Source organism: Gigantopelta aegis, chromosome 8, assembly GCF_016097555.1.
Source record: "Gigantopelta aegis isolate Gae_Host chromosome 8, Gae_host_genome, whole genome shotgun sequence".
Lineage (NCBI taxonomy): Eukaryota > Metazoa > Mollusca > Gastropoda > Neomphalida > Peltospiridae > Gigantopelta > Gigantopelta aegis.
In genome coordinates this window covers 7,366,812-7,379,056 of record NC_054706.1, presented here as the reverse complement: position 1 = coordinate 7,379,056, position 12,245 = coordinate 7,366,812, and the positions used below count along the sequence as shown (strand labels likewise).

At 35.3% G+C, this 12,245-nt stretch overlaps 1 protein-coding gene across 3 annotated transcripts in view; it reads left to right on the top strand.

The window, feature by feature from the left end:
- Positions 1 to 763: 763 nt before the first annotated feature.
- The window catches only part of LOC121378647 (2-oxoglutarate dehydrogenase, mitochondrial-like), an 84,273-nt gene continuing 72,791 nt past the window's right edge, over positions 764 to 12,245 (top strand). For 2 of the 3 annotated variants that reach the window (XM_041506916.1, XM_041506917.1), the window contains exons 1-2: positions 764 to 813; positions 941 to 1,589. In XM_041506916.1, the coding sequence (XP_041362850.1) occupies positions 1,356 to 1,589 (234 nt within the window). In that variant the 5' untranslated portion in view covers positions 764 to 813; positions 941 to 1,355. The remainder of the gene's footprint in view (positions 814 to 940; positions 1,590 to 12,245) is intronic. The other variant, XM_041506918.1, reaches the window with a different exon arrangement.

Below are 12,245 nucleotides of genomic sequence, written 5' to 3'. Positions count from 1 at the left end.
TGCTTCTACCATATAACAGTAACTGTAAATCTATTGGTTGAAAAAACTGTAAGGAATTACATAGAATCAGTCTCTGTTGTTCATATTGGTTAAAGTCGATAAGCAATGAAATACAGACCTCTTTCTCACAGTTTTAACTCGCATCTTGGACTTTTGTAGTATTGGGCAAAAGTGGGTGGGTTGGGATGGGGTTGGTCTGCAACATACATTTTGGGGGACTTCATATAAAAACGCACGTGTGTGCATAGCCTAATGGGTCTACAGATCAGATATTGCACATATTTTGTACTCTCTATAAAATAACTTGATCATAAAACGGGCACTTTTAAGGTCTCATGTATGGCCGTTATAGACAGGTTTGGAACAAAAATAAAATATATTATAACTTTTTTTTAAATAACTTTATGGAGGGTTTATTATATTTTGTGGATATCAGTTTTTAAACTGGAGAGTCGTCATAGTTTTGTTTGGCTTTTGGCAGTGTAAGTGTAATTTTTCTACTGTAGAAAGTTGACGTTGTTGCTTTATAAAAATGACTCCGGGTTTGTATCCTTTGAGGCTAAAAATTCTACGATAGACGTTCCGCTCCACAGCTTGGCAATAACTACGCCGGTAACGATTGTGTTACGCCCGAATAACGCCATCGACGAGACAGGGAATTCCTCCATAAATGTAACGTTTTTTATCATTGGTTAATAGGAAGGGAGTGCCTCACAGGATTGCCCAATAAAAATATACAGATCAAAAATAATTTCGTCGCTCGTCGGTAAGCAAACAGCTGTGAAGGTATCTCCCTCAAAGTTTAGGTAATCGGTAAGCTGAGTTGACATTATTCGTAATTCGTGCGTTTATCTAACTACCACTTTATTTAGTATAATACAGGATATGTGTATGTTTATATTTGTTTGCTATGTTTTGATTATTTTAATGTCTCTTTTAGGCAACAAGTTGAAGAACGTTGGTGTCATTTTCAAGGTCGCCATTTTCCCGGGTGTTCCCAAAGAATTTTAACTTAAGATATCAAGAAAAAAGTTCAGCTTGAAGAAAGTCGGTTAAATTGTTCAGAAATTGTAAGACTATATTCAAGTGGCACTCCTTCCATATTTGGGAAGAAAAGAAAAAAAAGTTAAGTTTTATCTCATCTGTTCCTTGAAGGACGTTGATAAAGGAGTGTTCCAGATTTGTAAAAGTTACCAGAACGAAGGTCAAGGTCTGCAAATGCAAACATTATTTTGAAAAAATCACTTAAATTAATTTGACAAGACTGGAGTCTATGCCTATTCCCTGCCTTTGCCATAACATAAGACATTTTCACATTGCAAGGACTAACCTTTAATTAGGTTTTCATTAGCAATATGTATCGCTTAAAAACTATGCTGGCATTGTCGGAGAGAAATTTGTCAACTGTTGGGCGTGCTGTATTCTGCCGTGTGTGTTCTAGTTGGACTGGGAATCGTGTGGATGTTTCCAGTTTGCCTCGAAAGTATGCCACCCAGGCAGCAGCGGAACCCTTCCTGAGCGGAAGTTCATCGGCCTATTTAGAGGACATGTATTCTGCCTGGCAACAGGATCCAAGCAGTGTACATAAGGTAAATTGACTGGCTCAATGGAATACAGATTTTATTTGGGGGAAAACCAGAGACTAAAAATTGGCACTACCATAAATGTTGTTGATGAAATCACTCTTTGGTCTAATCACAGAGTAGTCACTCCCCCAGACATCATTAAAGGTGCTATATCATAGTTGCAAGTGCCATATTTTGCTATTTTTACATTACTTATAAGTTGTAAGTAACAACAAATTAATAAATCCCAAGCATAATCTGTAGATAAACCAGCATTTTACTGGGCACAACAAATTGTCATATCTCCTAAGCTGAAGGGCCATAACTGTCAAAAATGGGTAATTTGCCGTGAAAGTCGAACTTGATCTGTAACAGTACATGATAAAACTATACCAAGAAAGTCAAACTTGATCTGTAGCAGTACTTGATAAAGCTATACACAAAATATCAACTCAATATGTCAAGGCATTGCAAAAATAAAGTCAGGAAAACAAATTGTCTTATCTCCAAAGTTCAAGGGCCATAACTCCTACACAAATGGGTAAATCGTTGTGAAAGGTAAACTTGATCTGTACTTACGTGATAAATCTATACACAAAATTTCATCTATTTATCTCAAAGCATTGTGAAAAAACCATCCAGAAAGACGGAGATGAAAGCTAGAGTCCCCTCCGGTTGGATTGGTAGGGGACTGCAGGGTTTTATCACCAATATTTCTAGACTCCCGATAATCGGAACCATTCCCCACCATTCCTCAAAAGCTATGTCGTTTTTTATTCCCAGTTTTGGAGTAAAAAATTCCTAATCGGTGTAAATAATTATCATTTTTTATTATTATATAAAGTCATATTTTGAAAACAATATGTAAGACTAGATATTAATTTGAATAAATACAAGTCAAGGTTTCTGCCAGAGGGTAAAATGGGCATGGAACCATACCCAAATTGTTTTGCAGATTTATTATTTTTAAGTATACCTTTTGACAAAATTAATTACTCTTAATCTTATCATAACTATATGATTTTGTTAACCCTAACCCTAAACGTGACCCATTTTTTTCTGGGGGAGTACTGGTTGCATTCATTTCCATAGCGTCATACCCAAAAATTTCTTTCTGACATAAACACTGCAAGTATATGTATAGTATTACTCTTTTCAATTCTAACTATGATGTTTTTAAAATGAAATTGAAAATTCCCCAAATTTTGTAAAACAACGCTAAAATTCCCAAAGTCAAAGCCATGGATGTCAAGTCAAATTTTAGAAATAAAATCCTGGACTAATAACTTGGGAATGTTGAAATTATAATGTACATGCATGTCATGTAAACGGCAGTCTTTGCCATGAGCAAGCTGAAGATTACTCTCCAGAAATGGTGCTAACTAGGCAAGCAATCGCATTCAGTTTCAAATGAAATCTGTTCAATTTTTTATTTCAAGGTGAGCAATTTGCCACTCCTAAAATTTTCCAGGCGAGTGTGAAGAAGAACGGGGGTGATCACTTGCTGTTCCTGACAAAGACTGAAACGATCACATTAACTACATGTAGATTCCTGTCTTGTCAATCATAGCATCCACAACATGTGGCAAGTTGACTGTTGGCAGTCAGCAGGGATAGTTGTGGATGAGCAGAAAATTTCGCCAAATTATCTAACTTAAAATAGCAAACCCCGGTTATTTTCCAACAAAATATCAGTCATTATATGAAATGTTTTGCCAAAATAAAATATAATTCGTCAGTTGTTTTTAAAATTTGCATTGAGTGAATTTGTCAATATGCATAGGTATCCCTGGTTAGATAGCGTGCTGTTTGAGACCGATGTCATGAGTTGCACAGACAGCAAACATGTTGGTAACACCTTCCTGGGTCCAGTTCCATGAAGCAATCTTAGCACTACTATCATCGTAAGTACCTACCATCATGACCATAACTTAATTCTACGATCATCAGTCTGTTTGACGACGAGGTATAGCATTCATTCGTAAATTAGGGTGAACATTAATTGGTATGAGACGGTTGTAAGGCACGAATGTAGATGTCAAATGGCAATTTGATGATTTTGTAAGAAGAATACAAACTCTTTATGTAAAAATGAAACTCTGTGTTCGATGAATTTTTTTTTTAAGCCATATGACCTTCACACGAAAATATGGGAGATAGCTCTCATGTCTTATGCATGCACAGCAATTATCGACTAGCAAATAACATGACCAAGTTGCTTATGGATGTCCTATACCACTGAATACATCCCAGATGTTCCAAATAGTCTGAAATTTAGTCTGTATTATTCAACTAATTTGCATTTCTTCACAAAGAAAATGTTAATCATTACAGGGGAACTTACGACTACTGTACGGTTGCTTTGTGGGATGGCTGTAAAGTGTACCATAAAACCATAAAACTTCCCATAATTCACTAGTTAACCTTAGTTACAATTCTTTCTTAGGACTGGGCCCTGTTATTTTATGGAATGTTCACCTCACATAAGGCATCCAGTTCTTTCGGTCATCCGCTAAGTATTCTCCAATATACATATTAAAAAAATTCTACCAGTAGATTAAAAAATCTTTTTATATCATATAATATCTTACATTTTCAGTGCAATCAAAGTATGTGATATTTTTTCAGATCACATATTTTAAGAATTTGATAACTTTGCAAATTAGATGTAAATTAGTCGAGGTCTCGGCACTAGGTTTATTGACATTTAAGCAAACGTACTTGGGTGACACTCCATTATTGACGTATGCATTCATAGTCATCAAATAAAAACATTTCAATGGCAATTTGACACTGAAAGCTGTCCAGCGTTCAGAAAACAAAAAACGTTAGGCATAACTTTATTTTGATGTAAGGACATCCAGAATGACGTCATTCAAGTTTGACGTCATTTCCATTCAAAAATACACCGCGCCACATATTCTTACATCATTTGAATATCTAGTAATGGCAGACTGGAATTAAAGGGGTTTTTTTTATTTGGGCTGGGTTTATTTGTGCATATACCATCAAATGCATGCATACTTAGCCTATAATGTTCATGAAGACAATAGGAACAAAATCAAATATATTAGAACACAATCTCGAACTATATCACTTTGTAGCAATTTCGATATTTTTTCAGCACAACCATTGCCCCATGACGGGTATATCAAAGTGCATATAAAAGACCAATGAATGGGTTTTTCGGTAGCAGTCCATATATGACAGCAGCAGATTTCTTCTCTCATTATCGTTGTGGCTCTTAATCATGATGTCCGACGTCAATATAACCCAGTTAAATTGTGTTGAGTGGTGTGTCAGCAAATACACCATTAAATGTTTATTCTCCTAACCATCGTTAGAACTACAGTGCAAAATACAGAACTGCAATCAGTGTCTGAGATTAAAAATTTTGGGCAGTATCCCAGTTGGATACTAACATTTCAAAATCTGGTATCCCACCTGAGAATTTAGTATCCCACTTAAATGAAATGAATAAATAACATCGTAACAAACGTGGACGACACTGTTACTTAACTTCACCAGACTTTCATTATTTCAGCTAAAAATAAAAACGCGGGATTAAAAAAACCCAACAACATTATATGGTATCCCGGTGGGTTATCGGGATACTGTTAATCTCGAACACTGGCAATGGTTAACAAACAAATGACATACTCAGAGTCTGATGTGCCTTAGTGCCAAGAAACACTATATTCAGCAGAGTGTATTTACCTTTTTGTTTGTTTGGGGTTTTTAAAAAAAAAAAATTTAACAATCCAATACGGTAAGTTGCTGTACATATTTAAAGTTTCTGAGTGTTTTAATTTGGCTGGTGTAATATAATGATGAAATACATTATCCCTGTTGAAAAATTGCAATTTGCATAATATATAGTTGATGACTTCACTTGATAAGATACAGTACTGCCGGTAATACAATTTTTTTTCTTCAATAAGTTGGGTTTTTGTAGTCAAAATGTGTGTGCACACATTGTAGCCGGGGTGGATGTCTAGACTGGTGAACAATGTTTATTAGGAGGGGGTGTCGAGACATCTTTCCCTGGGAAATATTTTGAAAAAAAAAGAAGAAAATTTGCTCGACAGCAAACCCCATCCTTCCCTGACTGTTATCCGTCTCTCAATGTCATTTCTCTTCCCCCCAAAAAAGTTTCAAGTTTAAACGAAATGCTTTTAACTCGTAATCTAAATCATAATTCTTGGTTTATAATACTCCATTAATAAAATGGGTAATTTTTTTTATTCAGATGCCAAGAAATTGCATCTAAGGTTATATACATAAAATTTAAAAAACATTTTATAATACTACGCCAAATAATCCTTAAAATGGTAAACAAATTATTGTTAAAAAATGGCTAATCTTGTGATTCAGATGCCAAGAATCGCATTTAAAACCTGGGAGCATGCCCTTACACTTTTTAAAATATCTATAAAAAAACGGCATGCTTGTGTGCATCAGAACCTAGATGATTGCCTCTTACCTACTTAACAGGTGAGATCTACGGACTTTAAGTCCATCTTTAGAAATAAAGAACTAAACATTCTTGGGTTACAATGGGGCCTACTGTGCACATATTCCTTAGAATAGTAAACAAATTATTATCTTAAAATGGCTAATTTTGCAATTCAGATTCCAAGAAATCACCTTTAAAGCCATCCAATTTTGGATTTGTAAATGAGTTTTCCTTTAATGCGAGAAAAGAGAAGGTTGTAATGCAACATGAGACTCGACCGATGCAGGATCATAACTCTCATTGTTGCAGTTGTCAAGAGTCCTGCCATAATGAGTTTGATGGCCGTGTTATCCAGACCCTGCCATCAAACTTGGATTATAGATATTACCGTATTGCGCATTGATATTTAATCCTTTTGTAGTACTTACAAACAAAAACATTCACAGGCTCAATTACTAAGGAGTATGTGCTAAGAATGATTCTCCTTGAACTGGTCTCAGTTGATTGATGGGGAGCCAGTGATAGCTCCCCATAAATGGTGAGGTCTGATTATTCATGTCTTTACATCATGTGACCTACTGTGTACAGGTCTTGACATTCATTTTGTTAAGTGGGAAGCAATCTTTATTTTTCAGATTTCAAGATGGAAATAAATGCTAGAAATTGAAAAGCAGTACTAAAGTACTAATCAAAATTATTCCCTGGAATAAAAACCATAAAAATGTGTCAGTATTATCATAACCCGTTAGGGTATTCAAACAACCGGTCCAAAAAATGACAATAAATGACCTGTTATAGATAACATATGTAATTTGAAATGGACTATAACACCCAGGTTGATATTGATTACCCTGACAGGTGAAATCACAAATACTAAGCTTATTTAAACTTAAAAGCAATTACCCTCTCTTATTATCCAGATGGAAAAAGGAATAAACAGCTTTCACAAGTTTACTAACTGTAATTGAGACTGCAGGTCCTCGTACCATATTAACACCAGAAACAATACACCTGTCTTTTTCCAATACAGTGAAGTTCAATAAACTGCTTTGTCAGATTAAGATTTTTAAAAATTATTGATTATGGATACAACAGAAGTAATTTTGTTGTTAGCAAATTTATATAATTATTTTAGTCATTTGATTTAATATGCTGGATTGCTGTGTATTCTTACACTTAGTACTTGTGATTTCACCTATCAGGTGTAATCAATATCAACCTGGGTGTTATAGTCTGTTTCATATTACATATGTTTTACAGTAAAATTGTAAATATATTTCATATTTCTATCTATAAAGGTCATTTATTGTCATTTTTTGTACCGGTTGTTTGAATACCGTAACAGGTCATAATAATACTGACACATTTTTATGGTTTTTATTATAAGGATTTTCATAACTAATATATACGACTGGAAAATCACCTCTGTATAATTTTGATTAGTACTTTAGCTCTCAAAATTAGACGTGCATGTAGTAGTTTTAACAGCAGTATGGAAGACTTGACACAAATGTGGATAAATATATATTTTTTATATTCTTGCTTCTGTAAATCACAAATTCTTGATATATCTGAAATATTGTCAAACAAAAGTGACAAGCAAAAACTGCTTGTAGAGTTGATAATGAAAAACATATGTATTTTGAGCAGCATTAAATTTTGCTTCTTATACATACTTTAATATGTTCTCACAAGCCTCTTTCCTAGGTCTCAAAGTAAGTTGAGAACAGTTCAGGTTAATAGGAGATTACCATATGTCAATAAAGTTGAGAACAGTTGTTCAGGTTACTAGGAGATTACCATATGTCAATAAAGTTGAGAACAGTTAAATTGTTCAGGTTACTAGGAGATTACCATATGTCAATAAAGTTGAGAACAGTTCAGGTTACTAGGAAGTTACCATATGTCAATAAAGTTGAGAACATTTGTTCAGGTTACTAGGAGATTACCATATGTCAATAAAGTTGAGAACAGTTGTTCAGGTTAATAGGAGGTTACCATATGTCAATAAAGTTGAGAACAGATGTTCAGGTTGCTAGGAGGTTACCATATGTCAATAAAGTTGAGAACAGATGTTCAGGTTGCTAGGAGATTACCATATGTCAATAAAGTTGAGAACAGATGTTCAGGTTACTAGGAGATTACCATATGTCAATAAAGTTGAGAACAGTTGTTCAGGTTACTAGGAGATTACCATATGTCAATAAAGTTGAGAACATTTGTTCAGGTTACTATAGGAGGTTACCATATGTCAATAAAGTTGAGAACAGTTGTTCAGGTTGCTAGGAGATAACCATATGTCAATAAAGTTGAGAACAGTTGTTCAGGTTACTAGGAGGTTACCATATGTCAATAAAGTTGAGAACAGTTGTTCAGGTTAATAGGAGGTTACCATATGTTAATAAAGTTGAGAACGGGTACTTCATTTTCCACTCAAATCTTGTTTTTAAACTAAAACTGTGCTACCTAAATATTGATCAGTTGAGTGTTATTTACTATTTAGATGCATAGAGATTATTACATGAGTTTGTGTGTCATACTGATTTTATGAAACGAGTGTCGGGATTTTTGTGTTGCCCAAACGAGAGCGAGGGTTATAAATGAATCCTGACATCAGTTTCGTAAAATCAGTATGATTCACATACAAATGTAATAATGTCTTTATTATTCATATTATTGTTTTTATGAATAACAAGGACCATGTAATTTTGGTAGTGAATACACACAGCTAGGACCAGGGAACCCCCATTATGTGATGATGTCACTTCCCAAAATTATGTCATTCATTTTGCACCTGAAATCATTACGACACATGTGAAATCATTGTGACACACGTGTGTCATGCTGGTTATATTTCCCTGTATATCTTGAACTATGTATACAACATCAGTATAGTTACAACAGTGATATGAATGAGTAACTTAGTATCAGTATGTCTGTGAAGGGATATTATACTTGGAAATGTATATTAATATATAAATGTTTCATAAACTGTAGATTACGAGAACTGTATTTTGTGGTAACGTGTACATGGGTTACCAAGCACAGTGCTTATTTTGATGCCTGCATGCTTTCCAGTTTGCATACTTAGAGGTAAACTAGTTTCCCATCAATCACAGACTGGCTGGCTGGCCGTATAATATATTTATTGGGTCCTCGATGAATATGTGATTGCTGTAGGAAAAAGCTGGCAAAGTTAGTGAATTTGATCAAACATGTTCAATAACAGCGTTCTTGCTGAAATGTGACATCAATCACAGTGGCTCTGGCATTGGCTTCATTACGCACTGCAACGTTCTGTCCTGTATTGATCTCATGCAAATGGATTTGTGCTGTTCGTATGAAATAACCAGTAGCTGATCAATCTCCATGTAAATTGATGGCTGTGCATATTGGTGGTGATCAACAAGAATTGAAGAAATCATTCTCAACACAGAATTCTGTCCGCGAGCGATTGGCTCAAGACCCAATTTTTTCTTCTTCATTTGATGCAAACATGAGCCATTTCCCCAGTTTTCTATTCTGGGGTAGAACTTAATTTCCATTGGTATTATGGTACTATACAGAGAAATAAGTCGAGAACGGTCCTTCAGCTTTCCAGGAGGTTACCACATATCAAGAAAGTCAAGAATGGTACTTCGTCCTCCACAAAATATTATTAAAGTAAAACTGCACCACCTAAATTTTGATCAGCAGTTTTATTTAGATTACATACAGTGTCGGTACAATGAAAAACAGTGGTATGAATGCATAACAAAGCACATGTCTTAGTGTGTCTGTGAAGGTATTTTATAGTGATAATGGAAATATAAATGTGTGGTTACAAGGAGTTACTGGGTCTGTATATTGTGGTAACCTGTACATGGGTTTACAGACACATTGCTTATTTCGATGCATGGTACCAGTAGTCTAGAAAAAGTACTAAATATAGGTCAAAACAACTCAGGTTAATGATTGTAGGTGCAGGCCTCACGGTATACATGTAGAACCAAGAGGTTGTCTGTACTCCTGCAGACTTCATCATCATTATTGTCCACTGAGGTTAACGGTTGGAGGTGCTAGCCTCCAGGTAGAACCAAGAGGTTGTCTGTACTCCTGCAAATTTCATCATTATTGTCCACTGAGGTTAATGGTTGGAGGTGCTGGCGTCTAGGTATAGAACAAAGAGGTTGTCTGTAAACCTGCAAATATCATTGTCATCATTGTCTATTGAGGTTAATGGTTGGAGGTGCTGGCCTCCAGGTAGAACCAAGAGGTTGTCTGTATCCTGCAGACTTCATCATCATCATTGTCCACTGATGTTAATGGTTGGAGGTGCTGGCCTCTGGGTATAGAACCAAGAGGTTGTCTGTACTCCTGCAAATATCATTATCATCATTGTCTATTGAGGTTAATGGTTGGAGGTGCTGGCCTCCAGGTAGAACCAAGAGGTTGTCTGTACTCCTGCAGACTTCATCATCATCATTGTCCACTGATGTTAATGGTTGGAGGTGCTGGTGTCCAGGTAGAACCAAGAGGTCTGTACTCCTGCAGACTTTTTCATCATTATTGTCCACTGAGGTTAATGGTTGGAGTGCTGGCCTCCAGCTAGAACCAAGAGGTTGTTTATAATCCTGCAGACTTCTTCATCATTGTCTATTGAGGTTAATGGTTAAAGGTTGTTTATAATGTTGCAGATTTCTTCATCATTATCATTGTATGTTGACGTTAATGGTTGAAGGTGTTGTCCTCGACGTAGAACCAAGAGGTTGTGTATAATCATGCAGACTTCTTCATCGTCATCATCATCATTGTCCATTGAGGTTAATGGTTGGAGGTGTTGCCTTCCAGGAAGAATCAAGAGGTTGTTTATAATCCTACAGACTTCTACATCATTGTCTATTGGGGTAAACTAATGGTTGGAGCTGCTGGCCCCTTTTCAGATTGAGCAAGTACTTGCCTTAAAGCTGATTGTTTGACCGCTTTATACATTTACTATCAAGGTCTGTGGCTATTTAATTGTATCTAATATATACATGGGCATCTGAATGAGTAATCAGTTTTTATCTGAAGTACTGGGCACAATCTTGTTTACTAGTGAACCATGGCGACTGTACAGCTGTATGACCTTGATCGACACTGATCTCACGCAGACAAGTTACTAGATGTAGTGTTTGTAAGTGAAGACTGACTCATATCTTCAGTACATACACATTTTGTATGGTAAGCTCAGGCCCAACAAATTGTTATATAAGGCATCGAAATGAGCAATGTGTCTGCTAAGCCATGTACAGGTCACCACAAAATACAGACCCTGTAACCTGTAGGTTATATAAAACAATTGTTTTGTTTAACGACACAACTAGATGTCAAATATGTTGTAATTATAACTTGTAGACCTCAGAGGAAACAAGCTACATTTTTCCTAATGCAGCAAGGGATCTTTTATATGCACTTTCCCACAGACAGAAAAGCACATACCACGGCCTTTGTCCAGTTGTGGTGCACTGGTTGAAATGAGAAAAAACAATCAGCTGAATGGATCCACCGAGGTGGTTTGATCCTGCGATGCAAGCACCTCAAGCGAGCACTCAACTGACTGAGCTAAATCCTGCCCTCTGTAGGTTACTGCACATTTATATTTCCATTATCACTATAAAATACCTTCACAGACACACTAAGACTTTATTCATTCATCCCTTACCGAAATAACTTATATTTTTCACTTATAAGTGAAGTATAAGTTGTTAATACTTTTCAAGTATAAGTGACTTATAAGTAAACGATTAGGATTTTGTATGCAAATGAGGTATCACTTATACAAAGTATATGTGACATATAGGTGAAGTGTTAACCATATATATAAGTGAAGTGTAAGTCATTCGCTTATATTTAACAGAAGTATTAGATATATATAAATGACTTATAAGTGAAATATAAGTGAAGTATAAGTGATTCACTGATATTTAACAGAAACTGCTGTATAGGTGAAGTATAAGTGATTCACTGATATTTTACAAAAATGCTGTATAAGTGAAATATAAGTGAAGTATAAGTGATTCACTGATATTTACAAACATTGCTGTATAAGTGAAGTATAAGTGATTCACTGATATTTAACAGAAACTGCTGTATAAGTGAAATATAAGTGATTCACTGATATTTAACAGAAACTGCTGTATAAGTGAAATATAAGTGAAGTATAAGTGATTCACTGATATTTACAAACATTGCTGTATAAGTGA